Consider the following 25,553-nt stretch of genomic DNA (forward strand, 5'->3'; position numbering starts at 1 on the left):
GCCTTGTGACCTTGTGGTTCAAATTTGGTGGCAATTGGTTTTGATTTGGCCGCAAATCGGGTTTTTCTTTGATCCGGGCGATTTTTGGGCGATTCTGTTCGTGCTGATTTCGTGATCCGCAGATAGTCCGCAACTGTGCCGCGGACAGTCTACTATTACTGTTCACATCGTGTATAGCAGCCCAGTCGGGTGCTCAGTAGCGGACAGTCTGGGCTCTAGTAGCGGACAGTCCGCGACCCTCTCGTGTGCTGAGTCCAGAACGTGTTTCCAACTTCGGTTTTCGCTGTTTTTACCGACAGACAGTCCGCGCCTGACCCCCAGACTGTCCGGCGTTCATTTTTTCAGCAGCGTACAGTACTCATCCAGTTACTATTCTTTGTCTCCTGGTGCCACCGGACAGTCCGCGAGCAGACCCCGGACAGTCCGGTAGTGTCCAGTTTTTTTCCTATCTCTTCCGTGTCTTGCCCGTTCGGTGTCCGATTCGAGTTCCGTCTTTTGCGTTGGGTTAAGGAGCCGGTTAAGGATCATTCCACCTTAATCGGTCCGTGATCCACGAAGGTGACATGGAGCGTGGTTCCGATAAACCACCGTTCTTCGATGGAACAAACTATCCCTATTGGAAGATCCGCATGTCCGCGCATCTTCAGGGGATTGATTGGCTTGTTTGGGAAATTTGCGAGGATGCTACCTTCGTTGTGCTTAAACCCCATGCTCGTGTCGCGCAAGATCAAAAAGATCGGCACAACGCTAATAGCAAATCTCGCGCAGTTCTTTTCTCGAGTCTTTTGCTTCAAGAGTTCGAGAGAGTCTCCGATTGTACTACCGCTCGGGACATCTAGGTGAGGCTTCTGAGCTATCACGAAGGAACCGTTCAGGTCAAAACCAGACTCTTCGAGATGTACAAGCGTGAGTACGAGAACTTCTCTCAGCTAGATGGCGAGACCATCGATGCCATGTTTTCTCGCTTTCAGACCATTGTAAACAAGATGCGAGCAAACAAGGCTCAGCTACCTTATGATGATCATGAGAGGGCTCTCAAGTTACTATATGCCCTAGATCAGAAGGTATGGGATGTGAAGGTGTCCGCTATCATTGAGTCCACGAACTATGACACTCTCACCGTGGATGAGCTTTTCAGCAAGCTCAAGTCCACCGAGATCGACTACAGACCTAAGCAAAGATCAAGAACCCCTCTGCCCCAACTATGGCTTTGGTCTCAGGTAACAGCTCAAGTTCTTCAGCTAACCCTTCACATATGTCATTTGCCTTGTCTTCTTTGGTGTCTGTCACAGAGGAGCAGTTGGAGGCTCTTGGGGATGATGAGCTGGCGTTGGTCATCAGCCGGTTTTCGTGGTTTCACAACAACCGCTTGAACTGCCGGCGTGGTGGGGTCCGAAGGAAGGATGCTATGGCTATGGAGACCCCGACCACTTTGTCGCCCACTGCCCCAAGAAGAACAAGAGCTTCTCCGCCAAGTACGACTCCGGCAAACACAAGGACAAGCGTGAGTACACCTCCAAGCACAAGTCGAAGGGAGGATTCGACAAGGAAGCACTCAAGAAGAAGTACCTCAAGAAGGCCAAGGCCCAAGAGCGCGCCTTCCTCACCTCCCTCAGCGACCTCGACAACGACACCAATGACGACCGCTCTTCTTCCTCGAGCGACGATGAGTCCGAGAGGAAGCGCGAGGACAAGCTGACCGGGCTTTGCTTCGTCGCTGGTTCTACTCACGGAGGGTTCTGCACTATGGCTGTCGATGCCGAGATGAAGGCCAACAAGGACGTGGTTCCCGTCGACGACGACATTAATGAGGTAACACCTTCCATCAACAACCTTGTTGCTGAGCATGATATCATGTCCGACACTTTGGTGAGCCAAGATAAGCTATTAAAGCGTGCTGCTCGTGAGAGGAAAGAGTTTAAGGATAAGCTAGAAATCGCACTGAAGGAGCTTGAGGAAGCTAAGAAGGTTGCTGTAGTAGTGTCAGATGAGGTTGAGTGCGTTGAGTGTGCTGTTCATATGACCAACCTTTCTGAGCTGCAATCTAAGTATGTTGTCCTGCTAGATGAGAATGATGAGCTGAAGTCTAGGTCAAACTTGTTGGGTGCATGCAAGTCCTGCTCGGGCTTGCAATCTGAGCTGGCAGAGAAGGTTGCTAGGATCTCTTTGCTAGAGAAGGCCAGTTCAGATAGCACGGTTGTTGAGTGTGCATGTTGCAAGAGCTTGGTGCTGGAGCTTGAGTCTTGCAGGCACGACAAGATGAGAACTGAGGAAGACAACACATACCTTCAGTCCATCTTGAGTTGGGTGTCCTACAATGAGCCGCAGTTGGGCATGATGATGAGCTAGTTTAGGCGGGAAACTGGTGCATCGGGGTGTAGGCTTTGCTTTAGGGGGGAAGGGTGAAATTGTCTATGGTAAGGTTGGCGAGTTCAGTGGTTTGAACCCAAGTGAGAAACCTTCCACTACTCCCAAGTTGTTCAAAATCACTCCACCTAAGCCCACTGAGCCTATCGTTAAAGATGGGGTGTTTGAAGAACCTCCAAAAGCTCCACCCCAGAAACAAGTTTAGGTTCCAAAACCTAATCATCTCAAGAACCCACTTGATACTCTACCAAACATCTCTGAGGATCCCCTTCCTGAAGCCAAAAAGCCACCAAGAGTGAACCATACCCACAAGAGAGTGAGCCAACAACCACTCAAGAGAGAGGTGAGGTATCACTGTGACTACTTCCATAGGGATGGTCACCTTGCTGAGTTTTGCTTTAGGAGGAAGAGAGATGAGCGGCGAGAGTACAAGTTGAACAACCGAAACATGTACCGCCCGCTCCATGGCGTACATGTGCCGCCTGTTCAGAGGCGCAGTGCTAGGCCAAGAGGTGCAATGCCTCAAGGTGCTAGGCCTCAGGTTGCGAGACCACGCGGTGGTCGTGCCGGGCGTGATTCAGGTCATGATCAATATGACTTTAGACCTCGCGGCAGTGGCTTTCAGTCCTATAGTTCTAGTGGACCACGTTTTTTCCCACGTGGTGCCAGCTTTCCTCAAATGGGACATGGCATGTTTGGTGTTTTTCCTAACACTTTTCCAGGGAAAATGAGCCAACACTGGTATCCTTCACAGTTTACTAACCCCAGTGTTGCGCCATTTGCTCATCCCATGTCTTTCTATTGATGCAGGACGGAGGCCTGGAGAACACATGGCTCATTGATTTCAGCTGTTCGCGCCACATGACCGGAAGTTCAAAATGGTTCTCCAGCCTTGACCCCGTGCAATGTAAGGAGTACATCACATTCGGGGACAATAGCAAAGGTAAGGTGCTTTCTCGTGGGACCATTCGGGTCAACGAGAGTTTTGTCTTGAAGGATGTTGCTGTGGTTTCGAATTTACATTTCAATTTGCTTTTAGTTTCACAACTTCTTCAAGATGGCTTTGAAGTGCATTTTAAGACCGGCTTGTCTTGAGTTCTTGATTCTCAAGGAAATCTCATTTGCCAGATTGTCCCTTTCGGCCGTGTCTTTCGAGCTGATTTTTCTCACTCTTTTGGTTCTTCTCGATGTTTGGTGGCTGGATCCTCCTCTGAGATTTGGAAGTGGCATAGGAGACTGGGTCACTTGAGCTTTGACTTACTAGTTAGGTTGAGCTCACTTGACTTAATCCGAGGATTGCCCAAGTTGAAATTTGAGAAGGATTTGGTCTGCCATCCTTGTCGCCATGGGAAGATGGTTGCCGCTTCTCACCCACCTGTGAACCAAGTCATGACCAAGAAACCCGGTGAGTTACTCCACATGGACACAGTTGGTCCAGCTCGGGTTCGGTCAGATGGTGGGAAGTGGTACGTTCTAGTGATCATAGACGATTTCTCTCGCTACTCTTGGGTGTTTTTCATGGAGAGTAAGGATGAAGCTTTTTCACATGCTCGGGATTTGATTCTTCGGTTGCAAAATGAGTTCCCTAAGAATGCCATGAGAGCGATTAGCAGTGACAATGGCACAAAATTCAAGAATACTCATTTTAAAACCTTTTGTGCTTCTTTGGGCCTTGAGCATCAGTTTTCCTCTCCTTATGTCCCTCAGCAAAATGGTGTTGTTGAGCGTAAGAATCGGACCCTTGTTGAGATGGCCAGGACGATGCTCGATGAGCATAGGACTCCTAGGAGATATTGGGCCGAAGCGATCAACACCGCGTGCTATGTTTCAAATCGCATTTTCCTTCGAGCTTTCATGAAAAAGACTTCTTATGAGTTGCGTTTCGAACGACCACCCAAGGTAAGTCATTTTAGAGTGTTTGGATGCAAGTGTTTTATCCTGAAACAAGGTAATTTGGACAAATTCGAATCCAGGTCTTCCGATGGCATATTTCTTGGTTATGCTTCTCACTCTCATGCATATCGTGTACTGAACCTTGAAACTAACTGAGTTGTGGAGACCTGTGAGGTCACTTTCGACGAAACCATGCCTTGTTCCTCTCCTGTCTTTGAATGTGTAGGTGATCGAGAGATTGGTGAAACCATCTTTGTTGAGGAAGATGAGGAAGGCGCCGACAGGGGTGATCTCGATCCGACTCCACCGGCTGCCCCTCTCGAGTCGGCGACGACTACTTCGGCTCATGGCCCCGATTTCTCTTCTTCCACTACTTGGGGTCCGCATGAGCCGCCTCCTCAGCCTACGCCGACTGCACCTGAGGAGGCCCAACTGTTGTTGAGGGGGAGGTGACTTCTTTGAGAGAAGCACCTCGGCACATTCAGCATTGCCACCCGCCTTAGACCATGATGGGCGACATCGATCAACGAGTCACGTGGTCCAGGTCATATCACATTTCCCACTTTGCTCATTCTGCTTTCGTAGCTTCTTTTGAGCCTCGAGATATTGGACACACTCTATCTAATGCCGATTGGGTCAATGATATGCACGAGGAGTTAGAGAATTTTGAGCGGAACCAAGTATGGGTTTTAGTTCCACCTCCACCAGATTGCCACCCCATAGGTACAAAGTGGGTTTACAAGAACAAGCAGAGTGAGGATGGGGTGGTAGTGAGAAACAAGGCGAGATTAGTGGCTCAGGGTTTTTGCCAAAAAGAGGGAATAGACTATGAAGAAACCTTTGCACCTGTTGTCTGTCTAGAAGCCATTAGGATCCTTTTAGCATTTGCAGCTTCGAAAGGGTTCAAGCTGTATCAGATGGACGTGAAGAGTGCCTTCTTGAACGGGTACATAGAAGAAGAGGTTTTTGTGAGGCAACCCCCTGGCTTTGAAAATCCTAAGTTCCCCAACCATGTTTTTAAACTCCACAAAGCCTTGTATGGTTTGAAACAAGCCCCGAGAGCCTGGTATGAGCGCTTGAAAGCTTTCTTGCTTGAGAAGGGTTTTAGAATGGGTTCGGTTAATAAAACTTTGTTCCTCCTCAAGCAAGGCACTGACATGCTCTTGTTGCCAAGTTTTCAGATACTATGAGCAGGGAATTTGAGATGAGCATGATGGGCGAATTGACTTTCTTCCTCGGGCTGCAAATCAAGCAAACTCACGAGGGGACGTTCGTGCACCAAGGCAAGTACACCAAGGACGTGCTCAAGAAATTCGATATGGGTGAGGCCAAGCCTCTTTCGACACCCATGTCGACCACAACGGCCCTAGACGAAGACAAGGAAGGAGAAGTTGTGGACCAGAAGGAATACAGAAGCATGATAGGGTCCTTGCTGTACTTGACGGTGATAAGACCGGACATCCAGTTCACGGTCTGCTTGTGCGCACACTTTCAGTCTTCACCGTGCACGTCTCATCGTCAAGCCATCAAGTGGATCCTCAGGTACCTTCGTTTCACACCCGAGTTTGGTCTTTGGTTTTCGGCCTCCTCCTCTCTTTCTCTTTGCAGGTATTCCGATGCGGATTATGCTGGCTGTCGTGTTGAGAGGAAGTCCACTTCGGGGACTTGTCAGTTTCTTGGATCTTCTCTTGTGTCTTGTCTTCTCGCAAGCAGTCTAGCGTCGCCCAATCCACCACAGAAGCTGAGTATGTTGCTGCTGCTGCTTGTTGTTCCCAGTTGCTCTAGATGATAGCTACTCTGAGAGACTTTGGGTTAGAGTTTAGGCGAGTACCTCTGTTTTGTGACAGCACCAGTGCCATAAGCGTAGCCAAAAATCCAGTCCTTCACTCAAAGACAAAGCACATAGAAGTCTGCTTTCACTTCTTGCGTGATCACTATGAGAAAGGTGATATCGATCTGCACCACATTGATACCCAAAACCAGTTTGCAGATATCTTCACCAAACCACTTGACCAAGCCCAGTTTGCTCGCTTGCGAGGGGAGCTTGGAGTTTGTTTTCCTTTTTAGAGGAGGGGAACTTTGGTTGTTGTATTCTAGTTTTGTTTTTTCTTGGTAGCTTAGCTTTTGTCTTGTCTTTTGTATCATATTGCTTTTTGCATTTTATTTCATCATGTGCTATAGTGCATTTTGAGCTTCATGACTATAGTGATTAAATTAAAATTATGCTATGTTTGAGATGTTATGCTTCTACATGATGGTGCTTTTGGCTTAGGCTCCTTTTGATCAATTGATGCATGTTATGAGCTAAGCTTGTTTTTTAACTATGAACTTGATTAAAACTTGTTGAAACATGAAAATTGTTCACCGCTGAGTTGGCACCTAGCATGAGTAGGATTTGTTGAGATCCCAGATGCTATCACTTATATGCTAGGTTGCTACGTCTCATGCTTTGAGTTACTCACTTGCTTGGACAACTTAGAGATTCTTGTGCTAAAATTTGAAAATCAAGCTAAGTGATGAGAAAAGATCGAGATGGGTCTATACTGTCCTACGTCAAGGTATCGAGACTGCTTCCAGTTGCACATTTGGATGAATTTGAGCCTTGTAGTGGATGCCGAAACCATTGTCTTAAGCTTCCGATTGTCTATGACATAGGCTTGGCATGGTTGCTAAGTTAGGCCTAACGGTACAGATAACCTCTCGCACACACATGTTTTGACTAATTCTTGTGTTACGCTGCAAACTCCGATAAAGTTAAAATTTGATGAAAACACAAGTCTTAGGTTCGTCTTTTTCATGATGTGTGACCATTGTTTGGGGTAGTTCACCTTGTATACACTTGTTAGCACTCGGTTGATTTCTAGCTTATACCTGCTATGTGCTACCTTCAGTGGTGAACCCCTTCTTGAATTGCTTAAAATTGATCCAAAAAGCTTAAATGCCATATACTGTTTCACTTGATCAGGTTGAGCATTTGCTAGCACTTGTATTTGTTGCTACACACACATGACAGCACCACCTAGAGCATCTTTTCACTCTGATTACTATACTCCTGAAGCTTTTGCATTTCTGCATTCTTTGCATTCATAGCCTGTTTTCAGGGGGAGATGCAGCCTTTGGGTTTTAGCTTGATAAGTGCATGTGTCAACAAGGGGGAGAAATAGCACACGACTCCGAGAGAGACTAAACCTACTTTATGTTGAGTGCATGCATTCATATGGGAGTTGCACTTGAGTTGTTTTTGCTATATGTGTTGAGCCTTTGCCTCTTCTGGAGGGTCCAGCTGTTTTTCTGGCTTTTCGAGCTTTGCTAGTGGTATTGAGCTCGTTGCCTTTTCTTGAGGGCTAGCTTTATTTTTACTTGGTTGCGTCGAGCCGTTGCCCATGTCTTTGGGGACCAAGTTTTGCTCATTTCAAATGACCTCGTTTTGGCTTTTCTTTGGCCCTTGGTCATTTGGTTGAGCTCTTTGTTTTCTCTTCTTCTTCTTTTTATTTTGCTCAAGCTGTTCGTGTGTTGGTGTTGTTAATGCATTCATCAAGGGGGAGATTGCGAATACAAGGTTGAAATGTGCCCTTGTGATTCATTTTGTGATGAGTGATTGTCAACGTGATCCACGAAGAAGGTTGAGTGTATGATCTAACTCCGACGTGAGTTGGGAAGTGCGACATGTCTCTTGGCTTGTGTTGTGCAGGTGTGGACCTCGGAGGCGGTGGTCGACGGCGAGGTGAAGGTCAAGTAGGGACGTGCCGTGCAGATGGACCGAGAGCGGTGAAGGATGGACGTGAGGCTTGGACCGATAGACCAGGAGGCCGGGTGACCAGCCACGGTGGCTGACATCTAGGATATCAACAAGCGCAAGTGTACATAGGAGTGACCGTGTTGATCGATCGAAGACGGCGGTGACACGTGTCGAGTAGCGGGGGACGCGTATGGGGTACGCTACTCGCGAGCGGGTTTGGTGGTTTGTGCCTCAAAACCATCGGAGGTGGGTTTACGGGTTTGGGCCTCAAAACCCGGGCGGAGGTTCCGAGGAGGAACAGACGGCACGTGGCGGCATCGAGGAGTTCGCGTCGAGGCGAAGCTATCTCATGAAGGGCGCGGTGGCCGTCGGATGAAGATTACCTCGGGTTGGACCATAACGCCCTGGGGTTATGTGGTTCGACTCAAAATATTTAAGGGCAAAACTGAGAGTGTGTAATAGACCTATTAAATAGGATGAGGGAGCCCCCATCTCCCTCACCTCTTTCATTTTCCCTTTCTTCCTTCCCTAGTTTCTCCATCCTCTTAGGGTTTCTTGTGGGAGAGGTCCACAAATTTAAGAACCATAGATTGCAGCGGGAATGGAGGCCCTAACCTCCTCGTGTCCTCCGGGATTCGATTTGTGAGTTGCTTTTGTGAATCACGTTTTTGTTCTTCGCGTTCTTCCTCTTTCCCCTTTCTTGTGTGGCTTGATTCGCCAATTTGAGACCGTTTTGATTTGTTCCTTTTGCGCTGAGATGAACTATGACGTGAGTTGAGCCTTTCCACCGAAGGATTTCATCCAATTCCTCACGACTTCATAGATCGGGGCGAATCAAGGTCATGACCTAGTTTTTGGGCGATTTTTGTTCTCTTTCGTTTTCCCGTTGATTGGCTTTAAATTGGGCGATGATCTCTTAGGGGTAGCTCACCTATCGCCTTGTGACCTTGTGGTTCAAATTTGGTGGCAATTGGTTTTGATTTGGCCACAAATCGGGTTTTTCTTTGATCCGGGCGATTTTTGGGCGATTCTGTTCGTGCTTATTTCGCGATCCGCGGACAGTCCGCAACTGTGCCGCGGACAGTCTACTGTTACTGTTCACATCGTGTATAGCGGACAGTCCGGGCTCCAGTAGCGGACAGTCCGCGACCCTCTCGCGTGCTGAGTCCAGAACGTGTTTCTAACTTCGGTTTTCGCTGTTTTGACCGGCGGACAGTCCGCGCCTGACCCCAAGACTGTCCGGCGTTCATTTTTTCAGCAGCGTACAGTACTCGTCCAGTTAGTATTCTCTGTCTCCTGGTGCCACCGGACAGTCCGCGAGCAGATCCCGGACAGTCCGCGAGCAGATCCAGTTTTTTTCCAATCTCTTCCGTGTCTTGCCCGTTCGGTGTCCGATTCGAGTTTCGTCTTTTACGTTGGGTTTCTAGCGATCTAAGAAACTTAACTAGGTTCTCTTGACTCTTGGTGGCTCATGTTTTTGTAGCTTTTGTTTGTGTGCCTTTTGAGGGTTAATTTTGGAACAGTGGTTGAAAGTTTCAAAAGCATTCAACCCGCTCTAGTCGCCACTTTCGGTCCTTCAGCTTCGAATCAGCAATGGCGGACGTCAGCCAGGGTTTCGAGAGGGTATCCATGCTGGAATAGTCCTCCGCCCCTGACCACAAGCATTCCCTAATACTGAGACACCATGGCACCCTCTATGGCGGGGGAGTCACTCAGAGCTTCAGCTCCTAAGATTAGCAGGCAAGCTATTTGTGGCGGGGCAAGAGGGAGCCACTTTTTTAGCTTCCCTGTCCCAAAGTTTTAAGTCTTTTTCTTTGAATGGCTGCATGCGATCCAACCACACGTCCCCTACCCCACCTTTGTTGGGGTCTGCTAGGAAGCAATCTTCCTTGAGGAGTGAGTAATTTGAGCGGAAAGCGGAAAGAAAAAAAAGAAGACGATTGTGTTTTCTTTGAGGGCAGAAGATTTGTAACTTTAGCCAACCCCTCGGGAAGGTTACTGATGATTTCCTATCTTGTTCTTGTCATGCGTGTTTCAGATTCCATTTGAATCCACTCGTCGTTCTGATTATTCGTTGCTTTGATGCATTCAGTGCTAATATTGCGACGAAATCCATGGAAGATTAATGGCAACTAGTCCGCCTGTAGCCGAGGAAAAGAATTTTGTGACTGAAACAACAATTGCCCAAGTGCAAGAAATAATATTGTTGAAATAACTAGTCTGATCACTGAAATTGGAAGACAATGTCTACCTTCTTTGGTGTTCTTGTCTCTGATCCAGCGCTGCAGAGCCAGTTCACCCAAGTGCAGCTCAGGACCCTCAAAACAAAGGTAAGCACTAATCACTTCGATCAGTTTTCACTCGCGTCCAAAGTTCTGATGTTACATATTGTTTAACAGCGTTGCTCCTGTTTTATCCTTTACTGTAATGTAATAGTTTGCAGCTGCAAAGAGACCAAACGCAGAGCATGTAACCATAAAAGATTTGCCCCCAGTGATGGAAAAACTGAGGGGCATCCATGAGGTTCTATCCGAAGCAGAGGTCAGCAAATTTTTAAGCGAGACCTATCCTGATATGAACCAACCTATAGAATTCGAGCCGTTCCTTAAGGTACATAGGATCATTTTTTTGGTCTAACCTACTATCAATTTATCATTGTATTTATGTTGGGAAAAATTGCTTTAGTAATGCAATCTTGTAATTTTTAGGAGTACTTAAATCTTCAAGCTAAAGGGAGCAGCAAATCAGGAGGTAAAAAGAAACTGAAGGGATCTGTGTCGTTTTTGAAAGCTTCCACCACTACTCTCTTGCATGTCATTAACGAGTCCGAGAAGACTTCCTATGTGAACCACATAAATAATTTTCTTAAAGAGGACCCTTTCCTGAAGAATTTCTTGCCAGTGGTTCCAGCATCGAACGAGCTGTTCAACCTTGTTCGGGACGGTGTGCTACTTTGGTGAGCTTTTTTTTAGCAGTGTTACTGCTACTCTGTTATGTTCTTCCACTATGCCATTTCTTCATTTCAACTTTTGTTCATGATCTTCTAAGGCTTGTCCCCTTATCTTGTAATGAATCAGCAAGTTGATCAATGTTGCTGTTCCGGGCACAATAGATGAGAGAGCAATCAATACAAAAAAGGATCTTAATCCATGGGAGAGGAACGAGAACCATACACTTTGTCTCAACTCTGCAAAGGCCATTGGTTGCACTGTTGTTAACATTGGAACACAAGATTTGATTGAAGCTAGAGTATGTTTTCATGTTATCTAATTATTATTTTGTTCTCCCTTATTTTCCTATATAACTAGTCAAGAAGACAAGGAAGTCAATTTTGGAATGATAAAATTGTTGACTAGGTTATGTATGTCTTGAAATACATTGTTGTCCACAGCAACATTTTTAAAATGAAATATTTTTTTGTACTCCATCATGTTTTACATTTTTGACATCAACACAGTCTTCAAAACATAGTTTTGACTAGTATTTTTCTTATAAAATATTTATGAAACATGGTAAAATTATACTACATTTTGAAATAAATATTCTTATAACATTTTCGAACATCCAAACTCAACACATAAAAAGTAATATGCAACTAAGTTTGGAATGGTTGACTTAGGAAAACCCCAAAATGTCACTTATCTGTGACTGGAGGGAGTATTAACAAAATAATTGTCACACCCAATTTTAAGGATAAAATTGAATGCACAAAACTCGTGTGTGCCCAGGAATCAATCACACACACAAGCTGACAAATTACAATAGTATCATCACAGTGTCTCATACATCAGAGTTATAATAGAACTTAGTCTCATACATCACAGCGGAATAATAAAAATAGAATGAACTCTCGTGGCCATCATCACAGGGAAGGTCAACTGGTTGACCACAAGCCTAATAATCCTCCGGGAAATCCTCATACCCGTTGTCAGTCTGTTACCCATCCGGGATTTTTATCCAAGTAAAGAAAATAAACAAGTGTAAGTACATTCCGTACTTAGCAAACTAACATGGGGTTATGAAGCTCAAAAAGGATAGACTCTGGTTTACTGCAGTCAGCATTTTTAATAGGTCAAACTTTTATTCTCAAGTATTATCAAGTTATGCTTAAGCTCCCATTTAATTCCCATAAGAACAAATATCGGGGTCAGGTGTACCATATTTCATCATTGAACAACTTTAAACGATCATCAACAATTAACCAGTTATTCTGTGAGTTTTCCGGGCCGCTCGTAACCGTGAGCACGGCTGTTATAACAGTTTGTTACCCTCTGCAGAGGTGGTGCACATTCACCGCGAGTCGTGATCCCCATACGCCCGGGTTAATTACTCCCATGTCACTACCAAGGTGAGCGGGCAGGGTACACTATGAAGCCATTTCATAGGTTTCCCTAACAAGTTAGGGCCGCAAGGTTTCCTTGGCAGGCAGATGTAGGGAACCCCCTTTCCTATGGCACAAATCCATCGCGGCTATACTCATAGGAACAGAGGCAGCCCTATACCCAAAGTGGCAAGCCCCATTTGCGCCAAAAAGGTAACCTCTAACCAGCTAGGAAAGGTCCTATTACTGAGCTAAAGTCAGAGCCATATGACTCTCCCGGTTGCACTGTCAGTCCCAGCTTTTGCCGACAGATAAGTCCTTATGGAGGGCCGGAGAGCAACATGAACAAAGGTCATTTGCACTTTCGCCCTATGGAACAGTTGTTATAATTCATGTTACTCACTTTGTTCCATAGTATCATTCATCTATATGTATATCAAGTTCAGTTAGAGCACTAGCAATCTATCCCATATGCATTTAACCCATAGGAGACAAGGAACAGGATAACAATCACTAGGATATCCTTACGGTTATCAAAATTAGACACATGCAAATGAGTAATTGATTAAAGTGAAATAGGACATCAAGGAAGGCCCATGTTATACTTGCCTTGGTTCACAAACTTGTGCTGGTCCTGCTGGTCGTCGAAGAGTTCTTGGTCTCCAACGTTTTCCTCACCGTCTGAACGCGACCAACACGGCAACATACAACATTCCAAAAGCATTCATGCAAAGCAAACATTCCTATCATTAGAACAGTACACCAACAGTATTGAAAACAAGATAAAATGTTTGTAAAACTAATCTACGTTTCTCTACGATCACGTCAACTCGAAGTTCACGAAAAACGGAGCTAAAATGCGAAAGTTGTGATTAAAACGGGTTTTCCTATAGCCCTATATTTAATTAATTCTAATCATGAAATTAAAAAGTTCCAAACTTGATTAACAGTAGTTCTAACATGTAGCCTATGAAATTACGAAGCTAACGCGATTTGAATGGATCAATTCGGAGCTAAAACGACAATTTTATAAGCGAAACAGTTCAAATGGCATTTCTGTAAATACTGAAAGCGTACTTTTGACTTAAACAGTGAGGTTTACGCTTTCTAAACAGGATTGCGCATTCGGGGAAATACGCTAAGGATGGCGGGTTAGGACTTAGAAAGATCCAGGGACTCTTTAGCAAATTTACCCCCGAAGGGGTATCTTCTATTTCCGGCCGTTGATCGCGTGATGGACGGTTCGGATTAGTCTGGGAGGTTTCGGCCGGCCGGAACAGTGACGCCGGCGAGGCTTGCCATGGCCGGCGGCAAAGATCACGCCGGCGAGCTCGGTAAGGGGCCTACGGTCCACCAAAAAGATCACCGAGGACACCCGTGAGATCGGGGGGTTAAGGGGGTTCGTGGCCATGCCGAGAAGACGGCCGGAGGGGAAAGTCGGGGTGCGGGCGCCATGGCCGGCGGCATGGAGCTCGCGGACGCTTGCGGAACGGGCGCTAAAAGCCACGAAACTCGAATTGAAACGCATGGGGAGAGAGAGGGGGCCACGGCGAGCTCACCACAGGCGAGAATCGGAGGTGGAGACGGCTCGGAGACGACGGCGACGCGGACGGCGAGGTCGGAGGTCGGCGGGGCTCCTCCGTGCGGCAGTTGCGGCCGGGACGAGGCGAAAACGGAGCGGGGGCAGCAGGGGGCGCGCGAGGGGGGGGGCTCGGCTGCCTTTTAACGAGGCCGAGGGCAACGGGAGGACGCGCCCACGACGCGCGTCGTGGCAGGCGGTTGCTGCAGCGCCAGGAGCGGGCGGTTGCCGAGCCGCGCGGGGTAGGGGACGGCGCCGACAGGTGGGACCCGGGCGTCAGCTGCTGGGCGCGGCAGTTGCCTGGTGCGGCGAGGCTGGGCCGGCACGGTGCGCGCGGCTGGGCCGGCGCGGCTGGGCCGGCGCGGTTGGGCGGCTGGCGCGAGCTGGGCCAAGCGGGAAAAGGGGGAGGCGAGCTGGGCTGCTGGCTGCGGTGCTGGGCCGCGGGAAGAAAAATGGCCATGGGCCGAATGAGAGGAAGGGGAGGAATGGAAGGAAATTTCCTTTTCCTTTTTATAAATACTTTTCAAACTCATTTTCAAAAGGTTTTTAGAATCTTTTAGCATTTGAATAAAACACCCGTCACAGAAATAAATACACAATAGCATAAATGCATCACATGTTTCTATTCTTGTATTTTCTTTTAATTTTATAAAAGAAATATTACTTCCTAATTTGAATTGCACATATAATTGCATATTTAAATCAAATTTACTATTTTTAAAAGAATTTCAAATTTTAGGGTGTTACAGTCCTATGTCAAACTTCTCTATTTTGACCAAGTTTTTAGAAAAAATACAGTAACATGTACAAGTTAAAAATAAATGCACTATCAAAACATATTTCATGATGAACTTAATGAAACTAATATAATGTTGTAGATAATGGTGATTTTTTCATAAACTTGGTCAAAGTTAAAGGAATTTCACTTAGGACAAAGTCAAAGTGAAATATAATTTATAAATATCAGTGGTAATATGTACAGTAAAATAGCTAAATATTGTTCGTATTTAACTGATTCACACAACTGTACAACAACACATTTTAATTAGTGTTTGACTTATTTTTAATCTAAATAATAGAGAACTATTGAATTATCTCTATTTTTACATTTATATTGAGACCTCTAGAAGTGCACAATTATTATTGTCAGATATCTTCAAATTTTTGTAAGGTACTACAGTTTTTCAAGAAAAACATTTTATTTCTGAAACATGGTATTGGTTGTAGTATATATAAGAGAAATGAATCAGAACGGATGTGCATGCTGGAAATAAAATGGGATGGCAGCTGATGCTTCCTCCAAACATGGAATAGAAGCTAGAGATAAATTATTTTCTCATTAAATAGCTTTTGCCATAGGCTAATCTATCTTCTCTAGCTCACTTTCAGCCTCTTCAAGAAAGGTTCAGTACATAAAAAGTTGTATCCATAAAAAGGGTTATTAAATTGTGTTTAGTAGAGAGGATAACTATCTTATTCTTAAATGATATCTTTTTCATATACAATATCAATATTGAATGTATATCAATGAAAATGGCAAATGTATATGAAACTGTAAAATTATACCTCCATATATGTCATGTCATCAAAGCCAGCGATACAAAAGAGAACAATAGAAGACATTAATGGCCAATTTTTAAACAAGTTCTTATTCATAGTCAAAGTGATATGTTGCTCAACATTCTCTTCAGCACCAGCCAAATAGCCATTAATAGTCTTTGTTGCCTGATCTTGCTCTTTCTCAAGTTTGTGTGTATGCAATGTCTCCTGAAACAAATTGGTAACACTACCATTAACCAATGTTATCCTAACGTTAAATGGTAAACAGTTAGTCACTTGCTGTTTAGCCATTATCTGGGCTAAACAAGTACTTAAACAGACAAAACAATCATTTAAACATGATAAATGGCCAATTTAAAGGAAATGGTGTGTAAATGGACTAAACGACCATTTTAGGCGAATAGTCCTTTTAATAGAAATAAATCTCTGAGCATCATTAGCTGATCAGTCATAAAAGTAGAACATAACACAAAAAATAAAAAAAATTATAGGACTAAAAAATATCTAATAGATTCTTAATGATTATCTTATCCACCTAGCCATCCTACTAGCTCAAAAAAGATATTAGAATAACACTAGATCCTCCGCATTACACTTGGAGCTGGTGCAGAGAAAATATATTTGTGCTAGTTCTTAATAAGACCTGGCGGTGATAAACTACCGTGTGCTTGTAGTTTTGAAGCAAAGGAGAGCACACTCATTCTTTGACTAGTATATGTAAATGATGTGCTAAGAAAGAATATTGGAGATGCACACTATACACAATACCTCACATTCACTACACATACATGATCAACATATAGCTCAGAATGGAGCAAAGTTATCCTGATATGAGAATGGTTTCCTATACAATAACTATAAACTTACATACATTCCAACTTCCAAATCGAGGCTTATTTGTCATTTCTAGTTCTCTATGCTAGTTCTCTATATATAAGAAAATAATAGCACTTGTTAACCACACGTACCTGGAGACAAACACAGCTCAACAGAATACCAAGGCAAAAGACCGTTATACATAAACAAGGTAAGAAATATGGAAACCTATTAAGTTTAAGAATTTGTAAGCTGAAGTAAAATTATATTAAATTAATTGAAGTACACGCATATGTTACACGATTACCTTCCAAACAATGAGTTGGCAGGAAACAATTTTGGATATTTCTCTGTTGGCTGTCAATTGGAAGAAAAGAATAAGAATAACATGGATGCATGATTATGTGGGATATGAATAAAACTCCAAATTTCTAAGGATTTAACGAATACCTGTGCAAGATAGCCACCAATGGATGGCCCAAGAATAAGACCTATTGCCCATGAAGTGCTAATCTAATCATATAAAACAAGTATATCATTTGAAATGTTCCCTTTATAAATATATTGGAAATTAACCATACAGCTATGATATGTGTAGTTCTTACAAGTGACAATCCAATAGCATGATGCTCAGGTCGAGAAACTTCAACAGCATAGGCCTGCAAATATCAGTTGTCTTGTTAATAACTATACCATTGTTGGGTTCAATGAAGAAATTTAAGTAAATTGGTTATAAATATATATCATACTCTTAAGGTTCCAAGTAATCCATTCAAAGAACCAAGAAGAAATCTGGTAGCTAGTGCCATCCAGTAGTGGACACTCAGTCCAAACAAAGTATTGAAGACAAGCCTGATAAAGAAGTAATAGGCCACAAATAAGCAGAGATACAACACAAAAGACAGTTCAAGATTCCTCACTACAGCTAGCTTTATTTAGTATTATGAATAAAAAATACTGACGTAGTAAAAATTCCAAACACAATAACTGGCTTCCTCCCAATACGGTCTGCTACCATTCCCCAAAAGGTAGAAGTTAAGGCTCTACCGAGCATTAATGAAGCACCTGCGAAAATTAAGAATACGTAGGCCATTGAAATAGATAAGAAAGTTAGTGTTCTTTTTAGAAAGTTTTAGGACTAAAAGCAGTTAAATCACTAGGGAAGTTCTTACCTACGAAACCCGCATAGAATCCAATATCTTCTACTCGTTTGGCAACATGCAGGTCTCTTATCTGTTATCAAGAACAAACTCAAACTCAAGGTGGACCATGTTTGCTAAAAAGAGCTAGTACAATACTTATATCATAACATGTCAATATGCAGATATGGAGTCCTATTATACTTCGCAGTAGGCTGACTAGAAAATTTACATGGTTCATGTGGAGGAGTGAACATACCACACTACAACTCAAATTTAGAGAAAAACTTGACCACACATAAATCTTTCCATTAGTACACTTGAAGTTGCTACCTATCATATCAAACCAAACTTTGATGTCTGGAAGGTATAGTATGAGAATGAATATATGCTAATATATTTCAACATTGTTGATATTACAGTTCAACAAAAAACACATAAATGAATGAATTATACAAGGTGGATACTACAAAATCTAGAGCCGAGAAAGAACTCAGAAAGGCAATGCAATGCTCAAGGTGTCATTCATGCATGACGATGACATAAAGGCAGGCTGAAATTTGAACATATATACCATGAAGTATATGAATGGAAATATTGATGATATTGGCAAACCTGAAATTCAAAGGGCAAAAGAGTTAGCAATCAACATTCCGAACTAACAATAATATACACAGGAATGTAATGGGTAGCAACAGAATGGATGAAGAGATATGCAGAAAAATAGAAAGAAACAAGTATTTGTCATCTATAGATCAATTTGCTGCACATCATTATGAGTATTAACATATTTGTTCACTAGTAGAACCCTGTGTTCTATGTGAAAAAAAAAACAAATGTTTAACATATTTGTTCACATAGAACACAGGCTTCTAACACTAATAATAAGGAGCTAATTACTTATTCCATCGTCATCTATGAAATTCACGCTGGCAGAGCATGCAACTGCGCGAATGTGCGGCGTGTATACAAAGAGTAATAACTTGGAACATACTAAGAACAAACTGAGTGATAAATCGTTCAGCACAGCCACAGATCAAAAGAACAAAAAAAAAACTTGTAAATCGAAGGGAAAAAGAACATGGGAGGAGGGATTATGCATACAAACGACGAGGTTGATGATCCAGATGTGGAAGAAGCGCCAGTATGGGATCCCCGTGCTCTCCGCCTTCTCGCGGTCGATGATGCACCCAGGGCAGCCATCGAAGTACACCACCGTGGGCTGTTCCTGTTCCTCCAGCAATGGCACCGCCGCCTCACCTTCACTGCAGCCGGCCATCTCGAATTTCTTCTCAGCTAAGCTAGCTACGTGCAGCAACTAGCTATAGCTCCCTTGCGATCTGGCCGCGCGGCAGAATAGTGCTGTGCGCAAAATGACGTGCGTTGCATGTGTTCCGGCATGGGAATTACCCTAGACAAATAAAGGACTCCAACCACTAGAAACTAAAGTCGCTCCACCTTTATTCGGTAAGGCATGTGTCCCTTAAACTTTTGGTAAGCACGTTGTCTGATATTCATAAATTAACCAATGCTTTCTTATACGTTGAAATTTCGAATGTTATCTTATCATGCTACTAGTGGCTATAAAATAATTTACAGAAAAAGCTACATACATGCTCACAACGGACCCCAACTAATCCTTGGCGATAAAAGTTTACGAACGCACGTTGTCACCCTCATAAATTACTGCTACTGGCATCTATACTTTGTTGTGCAGTTGCACAAGCACAGCAAAGCAGTACATGCGGCCGTGATCGTCTCTGTGTACTAAAGGACCTCGATGAGCTAACTGTCGGTAATGGTGGAATGTTTGCTGGGGGTTAAGATTCCATTAACGGTAGATAAGACATGCTAACGGGTCATTCAACTATGTGGACTAGCATGATTTGTCACTTTTCCATGCCTACATGGGCCTTGACAACCATGTCAGGCCCACACGCCCCGGCCCGTTGGTGCATGCACGCCATCACTACTCCACAAAAGATTTTTAGAGAGTCAAAATCGATTTACAAGGCTGTCACAACCCCACAAATATTATAGCTATCGCAAGCCCTTTCTCTGAAGTACTTCCAGTAAGTGCATCCAATGAGATTTAAACCTACCTCACGCACAACTTTCCCTACCACCACACCACGTAGCTACTCGTGAAAATGTACGTGACGATGCTAGCATTTTTATATTAACATGAATGAATCCTATATTGAATATTTTGGCTTCTAAACAATCTTAAATGGAACAAAATTGCAACTATCACTACTACAACCAGCCTTTTTCGAGGCGGCTGTAGATGCTCTATAGAAGTGGCTAGGTCCAGCTGCCTCTTAGCTTAGGTCCCTAAAATAAGGGATTTGTAGAGGCGGTCAGTAACAACAGTCGTCCCTAGAAATCCATTTCTAGAGACGATTGTAACTACAAATCGTTTTTCAAAAATATCCAAAAACCACAAATCAAGCCAAAACAAATAGCAAAACTTTTTTTTTAAATCCGGGGAGGCCCCCACCAGGAAGCCACATGGGGGGTTCAAACCTGCTACCTCAGGTCTTGCATGTAGCGGCCCTAGCCACTCCACCCCAAAATCACTTGTGACTGAAGGGCACAACCATTCCCCTTGTATGCACTTCACCTGATTTTAAAATGAGTATTTGGGATAATAAACGAATTCAAATGAACAAATTTTAGCTGCAAAGTTGTAGATATCGTCGAGTAATACAACTTTGTTTTTGGTCGTTTCTCCATTCGAGGTTATTGGAAAATTTTGAATTTCAAATGTGAGAAATTCAAACATAATTCTCCATGGGTAAATGATTTTAATTTAAAAGGTTATCAGCTAGAAAGTTGTATAACTCTTCGATATCTACAACTATGTATTTTGTCATTTCTCCGAGGTTGTTGGAGAAAAATCAAATTTCAATATTTGAGGACTTTAAACTAATTTTTTGGACCATATATTAACTCAAATGAACAAGTTCTCAGTTCCAATGTTTATATCCTCTTGAGGTCTATAAGTTTGGTTTCGGACTTTTCTCCGTTCGAGATTGTTTGAAAAAAAATAAAAAATTGAATTTCAAAATGTGAGATCATCAAACAGAATTTGCTAGATTCATATGATTTCAAATGAAAAAGTTGTCAAATATAAAGTTGTAGATCTCGTCGAGGTATACAACATTGATATAAAGTTTGTTTTCGTTGGCGTGGAGGTGGCGGCGCAAGTTGGTGTGGAGGTGGTGGCCGTCGGGCTCGCCCCGGAGCACTCGAGGCAGGATCTCCTAATAAGGCCAGCGAGGGGTCGGAGGGGGAAGACCAGAAGAGTTCCCAGAGGCTAGCCACCGACGGCGCACCCGGTCTCAGAGGCAAGAAGAGGAGAGCCCGTGTCATGGACTCGCGGAGTCGCGGTTGGGAATAGGGGTGACCAAGTTAGTTGATGGAACAGTAGGCCTAGGGTTATGATGTTGGCCTGTGGTGTGGGGTGGATGAACATATTGGCCTCATAGGGTGGATGAACATGTTGGCTATTTAATTAGCGGGCCAAACACCAGGCCATGATTATTTACTGGGTCACACAACTGGATTCAGGTTCTTTGCCGAGTGCCTGAGGCACTCGGCAAAGGCCAAATTGCACTCGGCAAAGCCTTTGCCGAGTGCGGCACTCGGCAAAGAACACACGGCAAAAAATTGATCGGCAAAGCCCTCTTTACCGAGTGTCTTTTATCGGGCACTCGGCAAAGGCTTTGCCGAGTGCCCCGGTGACACTCGGCAAAGAAAAGCGACCGTCACGGCGCCGGTTTCGTTGACGGTCACTTTGCCGAGTGCCAACCCTACAGGCACTCAGCAAAGAATTTTTATTTTTTTTTAAAAAAAAATTCTTTGCCGAGTGCCAACCCTGCAGGCACTCGGCAAAGATTTTTTATTTTTTTTTTAAAAAAATTCTTTGCCGAGTGCCGACCCTTCAGGCACTCGGCAAAGATTTTTTATTTTTTTTTAAATTTCTTTGCCGAGTGCCAAGCCTTGAGGCACTCGGCAAAGATTTTTTTTATTTTTTTTACAAAATTTCTTTGCCGAGTGCCCTCTGGCTGGCACTCGGCAAAGTTTGAAATTTTTTTTAAATTTCTTTGCCGAGTGCTCTCTTCCCCGCACTCGGCAAAGTTTAATTTTTTTTTTAAAAAAATTCTTTGCCGAGTGGCATGGTCAGAGCACTCGGCAAAGATTTTTTTTTATTTTTTTTTAAATTTCTTTGCCGAGTGCCCTCTGGTTGGCACTCGGCAAATATTTTTTAAATTTTTTTTAAAATTTCTTTGCCGAGTGCTCTCTTCCCTGCACTCGGCAAAGTTTAAATTTTTTTTTAAAAAAAAATCTTTACCAAGTACCATGGTTAGAGCATTCGGCAAGATTTTTTTATTTTTTTTAAATTTCTTTGCCGAGTGCCCTCTGTCCGGCACTCGGCAAAGTTGGAATTTTTTTAAAAAAAATTCTTTGCCGAGTGCCATGGTCACAGCACTCGGCAAAGCTGGAAAACTGGTTTTCTGGACGCCCATTTTCTAGCTTTGCCGAGTGCTGTGACCATGGCACTCGGCAAAGGAGTCCTTTGCCGAGTGCAACACTCGGCAAAGTGACCCAAAATGGTAATTTTTAATTTTTTTTACATTCCATCATGCCAAATAAATTCATACAAACATATATCACATATATATCTCATCCATCACATATATATCTCATCCATCCGCACATATCACATCCATCACAATATATATCACATATATAATAATAAGTGCTCAAGTCCATTCAAATAAATCCACAAGTCCATCAAAGTCCACAAGTCCATCACCAAGTGAACAACAAATGAAAAAATACAACGTGCACTCATTATGATTAACAATACAGTAGAAAAACCTATATTTTTCACATAAATATGGCTGGTATGACTAATATGAAGGAAGCAACTGGGATCTGTGAGGTACATCAAAAGCCTGAATCATACTTATTAAAGTTCTTGAAAGCAGCTGTGTCATCTAGTTCTCCTCTCATATCCAGAGGATACGGCTCACCATTTACCAAGGTAAATGGGTTCATCTCAAGAAATGAGAAATCCAAGTCTGCAAAAGAACCAAAGAGCATCACACGTTGAGTGTTGAAACCGGAAAAGCAACAACTACAAACTGTCTGCCTTTGAAAAGCAAGGGTGAGGTGCCTTGGAAAACAGAAAATACACCTCTAATGAAATCACCTATTTTTGTGCGGACCTGAAATTCAAGCACGGATCATCAATGAGAATCAACTGAGAATTGATGGTTAATCAAGAATCTGAGAATGACCAGCAGCAACGAGTTCCAAGCCTTACTGGGAACAAAACAAATGGTATAATAAATAAACAAGTAACAGTGCAATAGCTGACCTCCAATGGCAGGGTGGCGATCAATGGAGCACATGCGTCAGGTGTCATTTGCTTCTCTGTGGGAAGAAAGATAGTCTTAACCTTGTCCCAGTTCTCCTCGATCTCAATACCTCCACACTCTGAGAAACTAATGGTGCTGCCAAGCCTTTCTGATACAATCGAAAGGTAATACTCTTGGTCATGCGGCACAAATGGCTCAACAATGAAGGTTGTAATTGGAGCTTTGCAGCCACCCATCTCGACCTAGATACATGAGCAAATTCAGTCATACAGATTATAAATAGCTTTAACGATCAGGTTTGTGCTGGTAAAAGCATATGGCAAGATGACCTTAAAAAAAAAGCATGGCAAGATGCTAGTCATGACAGTACCTCAACTCCCAACCGCTCCTTGACAAATTGGCGACTTGGGCAAGATCTAGGTTGAGGGCCACAAGTCCACTCTTCCCACGTTTCCCAAAGAGCATGTCAGGTTTCACAACCAACTTCATAGATGAGAGCCATGGCTCCTGGTTTGCAAGCTCAGTGAAATCCGTTGACTGTGTGACCTGTGATTAAGCATTCTGAAAATTCAATCAACTGGTCTTGAGGAATATGTAAAAAACAGGGATGCTATAGTGAATGAAAGAAGATAACTAATATAGAACATCAGAACCTGAAGAACCTCCCTTGAGAGTAATCAAACTCGATCTGTGTAATTGTATTTCTACAACCAATAAACCCAGCTAATGCAAAACACTAAGCAAGTGCACCTTCAAAGAGAACCCAAGTAAAATGAACCGGTTGTTTCCTATCTGTTGAATGGCAACTAAAAACGAAGACAATCTGTTGGTGTTACCTAGATGATCTACTGGTTTTTGACACAGACCCAGTTTATCAGAGTAAAATTCCCCTAAACCAAACTATATAACTGCTACTTGAAAATTCTGGTTTCTATGGAGGTTGAGATTTCAATGACCACAGCCATAGACCTTGCAAATCCATTCTATGGAGCGAGCTAACTCCGGCAGACCGGCACCTGATCCTGTTCCTACGGTGACCGCGTGCAAGATGGTGGGTGCTGATTATGATTATCCAAGACATGGAGATTCATTTGGATAGAACAGGAAAAGCAGGAGCCGTCACTCCCAACCTAATAAAATCAGGACTCGTCACTCTGATCCAGCATTTCAATTTGTGCAGCTTGTGCTTTTGAAAAAGCTTACCCCAAATAACACTAAATAAATCCACATGATGCTCTTTTCACAAAGTCACAGCCAGCCAGCCGACAAACAACTATAGCGTCAATACGAAACTAGCTTAGCTCTGTCCTAGCTTGCGCCATTTGAGCTTCAAGTACTCTACATGTATCAGGTATACCAATAAATCATACTGCAAGAGCAAGCAAAGCGACAAGGTACAAGCATACTAAATTCCCCCTCCAACATTGCATCTCGACTCAACACACAAGGTAGAACTAATCAATCTGAACTATCTTAGAAAACTAAGTACAGTCAGTTCAATTCCCCCCTTTTCATCATCCATGTTTCTGATCTAAAAAATACAATAAAATCATTTCATGTATTTTATGATTTTATCATGGCTGATAGGAACTGAAAAACAAAAATAAGAATTTGGTACTGCACCGAAGGTAGGAGAACTAAGGCTCCTTGTTCAGCACAAACAGATATGCTGCTGGATGGTAAAGCTAGCCCTGACCTGACGACGCTATGCAGTAATGAACTTTTGATTTGACAGTCAAAATTAGCAGGGCCATATGCATCAGCAATTCAACATGCTATTTTAATTCGTTTCGATCCAATCAGCTGATATATGCATCAAACTAACTACATTTTATGCTATCAAAGAACCGCATTAATAAGCAATGCCCTGGTGTTGATATTTATGGTACTAGCTAGCAATCCAACAGGCATTGGAACTCTATAGGGTCCGAGTCCTCAAGCAGAAGGCCACTCACCTTGATGGAGGCGGATGATCCGAAGCTGAAGGCGCTCGCTGCCGTCTTGTAGCCCAGCTCCACGGTCTTGCGTGCTCGCGGTGGAGTCTCGCCGAGTGCTCGAGTCGCCGTCTGCCCGTCTCAGTGGCTTGGCCTCTCTGCTCTTGCCTCCTGCTCCGTCCTGCTGGTTGCTGCTTGCTGCGTTGCGGTGAATGAACTGGCCGCTGGCACGGGCGCGCGGGGGGCGCTGGCGCGGTGGGGCGGGCGGCGCGGGCGAGCGGGCGCGCGGGCAGCCGCGGCGCTGGCGCGGGCGGTGGCGGCGGGCGGCGCGGGCGCGCGGGCGGCCGGGCGGCGTGGGCGCGGCGCAGGGGCGGGGGCGGGGGCGGGCCGGCGTGGGCGCGGTGGCTGGCTGCGGCTGTCTGCTTGACTGCCCGGCTGGCCGAAAGCGTTTAAGTCCCAACCGCTCCTTTGCCGAGTGCCGGATCAGGCAGGCACTCGGCAAATATTTGATTTTTTTTAAAAAAAAATTTTGCTGAGTGTCCCAGATCTGGTACTCGGTAAAGATTTAATTTTTTTAAAAAAAAATCTTTGCCGAGTGTCTTAGATCTGGCACTCGGCAAAGAATTTTTTTTTTAAAAAATACTTTGCCGAGTGCTCCTGACACGGCACTCGGCAAATGTTTAATTTTTTTATAATTTCTTTGCCGAGTGCTCCTGTGGATGCACTCGGCAAAGAGGAAATTTTTTAAAAAAATTTAAAACCATCTTTGCTGAGTGCCTTAGGCTTGGCATTTGGCAAAGATACCCTTTGCCGAG

At 43.8% G+C, this 25,553-nt stretch overlaps 4 protein-coding genes and 1 pseudogene across 4 annotated transcripts; 2 read left to right on the top strand and 3 right to left on the bottom strand.

Moving 5' to 3' along the window:
• Nucleotides 1-563: 563 nt before the first annotated feature.
• On the top strand, nt 564-3,462 carry LOC136532637 (uncharacterized; annotated as a pseudogene).
• Nucleotides 3,463-9,543: 6,081 nt separating this feature from the next.
• LOC136532634 (fimbrin-1-like) lies at nt 9,544-11,269 on the top strand. Its single transcript, XM_066525229.1, has 6 exons — nt 9,544-9,993; nt 10,092-10,329; nt 10,436-10,609; nt 10,708-10,750; nt 10,901-10,955; nt 11,077-11,269. Exons 2-6 carry the CDS (start codon nt 10,243-10,245, stop codon nt 11,267-11,269), a joined length of 552 nt encoding a protein of 183 aa, XP_066381326.1. The 5' UTR covers nt 9,544-9,993; nt 10,092-10,242.
• Nucleotides 11,270-13,816: 2,547 nt separating this feature from the next.
• Nucleotides 13,817-14,359, bottom strand: LOC136532635 (vegetative cell wall protein gp1-like). Its single transcript, XM_066525230.1, has one exon. The coding sequence runs from the start codon at nt 14,357-14,359 to the stop codon at nt 13,817-13,819; it is 543 nt and encodes a 180-aa protein (XP_066381327.1).
• Nucleotides 14,360-15,459: 1,100 nt separating this feature from the next.
• Nucleotides 15,460-18,693, bottom strand: LOC136532633 (probable peptide/nitrate transporter At3g43790). Its single transcript, XM_066525228.1, has 10 exons — nt 18,519-18,693; nt 17,989-18,029; nt 17,448-17,508; nt 17,238-17,340; nt 17,025-17,127; nt 16,881-16,934; nt 16,726-16,788; nt 16,583-16,632; nt 16,428-16,503; nt 15,460-15,666 (listed from the first exon to the last, which is right to left on the bottom strand). The coding sequence occupies exons 1-10, from the start codon at nt 18,691-18,693 to the stop codon at nt 15,460-15,462; spliced, it is 933 nt and encodes a 310-aa protein (XP_066381325.1).
• A 3,458-nt stretch (nt 18,694-22,151) lies between these two features.
• On the bottom strand, nt 22,152-25,028 carry LOC136532636 (ATP-citrate synthase alpha chain protein 3-like). The gene is made up of 5 exons (XM_066525231.1): nt 24,760-25,028; nt 23,175-23,350; nt 22,804-23,046; nt 22,600-22,651; nt 22,152-22,504 (listed from the first exon to the last, which is right to left on the bottom strand). Exons 3-5 carry the CDS (start codon nt 23,038-23,040, stop codon nt 22,371-22,373), a joined length of 423 nt encoding a protein of 140 aa, XP_066381328.1. The 5' UTR covers nt 23,041-23,046; nt 23,175-23,350; nt 24,760-25,028; the 3' UTR covers nt 22,152-22,370.
• Between the last annotated feature and the right edge of the window lie 525 nt (nt 25,029-25,553).

This window comes from Miscanthus floridulus, unplaced genomic scaffold (assembly GCF_019320115.1).
Source record: "Miscanthus floridulus cultivar M001 unplaced genomic scaffold, ASM1932011v1 fs_675_3_4, whole genome shotgun sequence".
Lineage (NCBI taxonomy): Eukaryota > Viridiplantae > Streptophyta > Magnoliopsida > Poales > Poaceae > Miscanthus > Miscanthus floridulus.

Coding starts and splice junctions, on each gene's coding strand:
- LOC136532634 (XM_066525229.1), top strand. CDS start 10,243: ATGTCTACCTTCTTTGGTGTTCTTGTCTCTGATCCAGCGCTGCAGAGC. Junction 10,330..10,435: donor TCAGGACCCTCAAAACAAAG/GTAAGCACTAAT, acceptor GTAATGTAATAG/TTTGCAGCTGCAAAGAGACC. Junction 10,956..11,076: donor CGGGACGGTGTGCTACTTTG/GTGAGCTTTTTT, acceptor GTAATGAATCAG/CAAGTTGATCAATGTTGCTG.
- LOC136532635 (XM_066525230.1), bottom strand. CDS start 14,359: ATGGCCATTTTTCTTCCCGCGGCCCAGCACCGCAGCCAGCAGCCCAGC.
- LOC136532633 (XM_066525228.1), bottom strand. CDS start 18,693: ATGGCCGGCTGCAGTGAAGGTGAGGCGGCGGTGCCATTGCTGGAGGAA. Junction 17,341..17,447: donor ATTCTATGCGGGTTTCGTAG/GTAAGAACTTCC, acceptor TAATTTTCGCAG/GTGCTTCATTAATGCTCGGT. Junction 16,633..16,725: donor TTGGTGGCTATCTTGCACAG/GTATTCGTTAAA, acceptor TCCAATTGACAG/CCAACAGAGAAATATCCAAA.
- LOC136532636 (XM_066525231.1), bottom strand. CDS start 23,040: ATGGGTGGCTGCAAAGCTCCAATTACAACCTTCATTGTTGAGCCATTT. Junction 22,652..22,803: donor TCGCCACCCTGCCATTGGAG/GTCAGCTATTGC, acceptor CTTGAATTTCAG/GTCCGCACAAAAATAGGTGA. Junction 22,505..22,599: donor TGTATTTTCTGTTTTCCAAG/GCACCTCACCCT, acceptor GTTCTTTTGCAG/ACTTGGATTTCTCATTTCTT.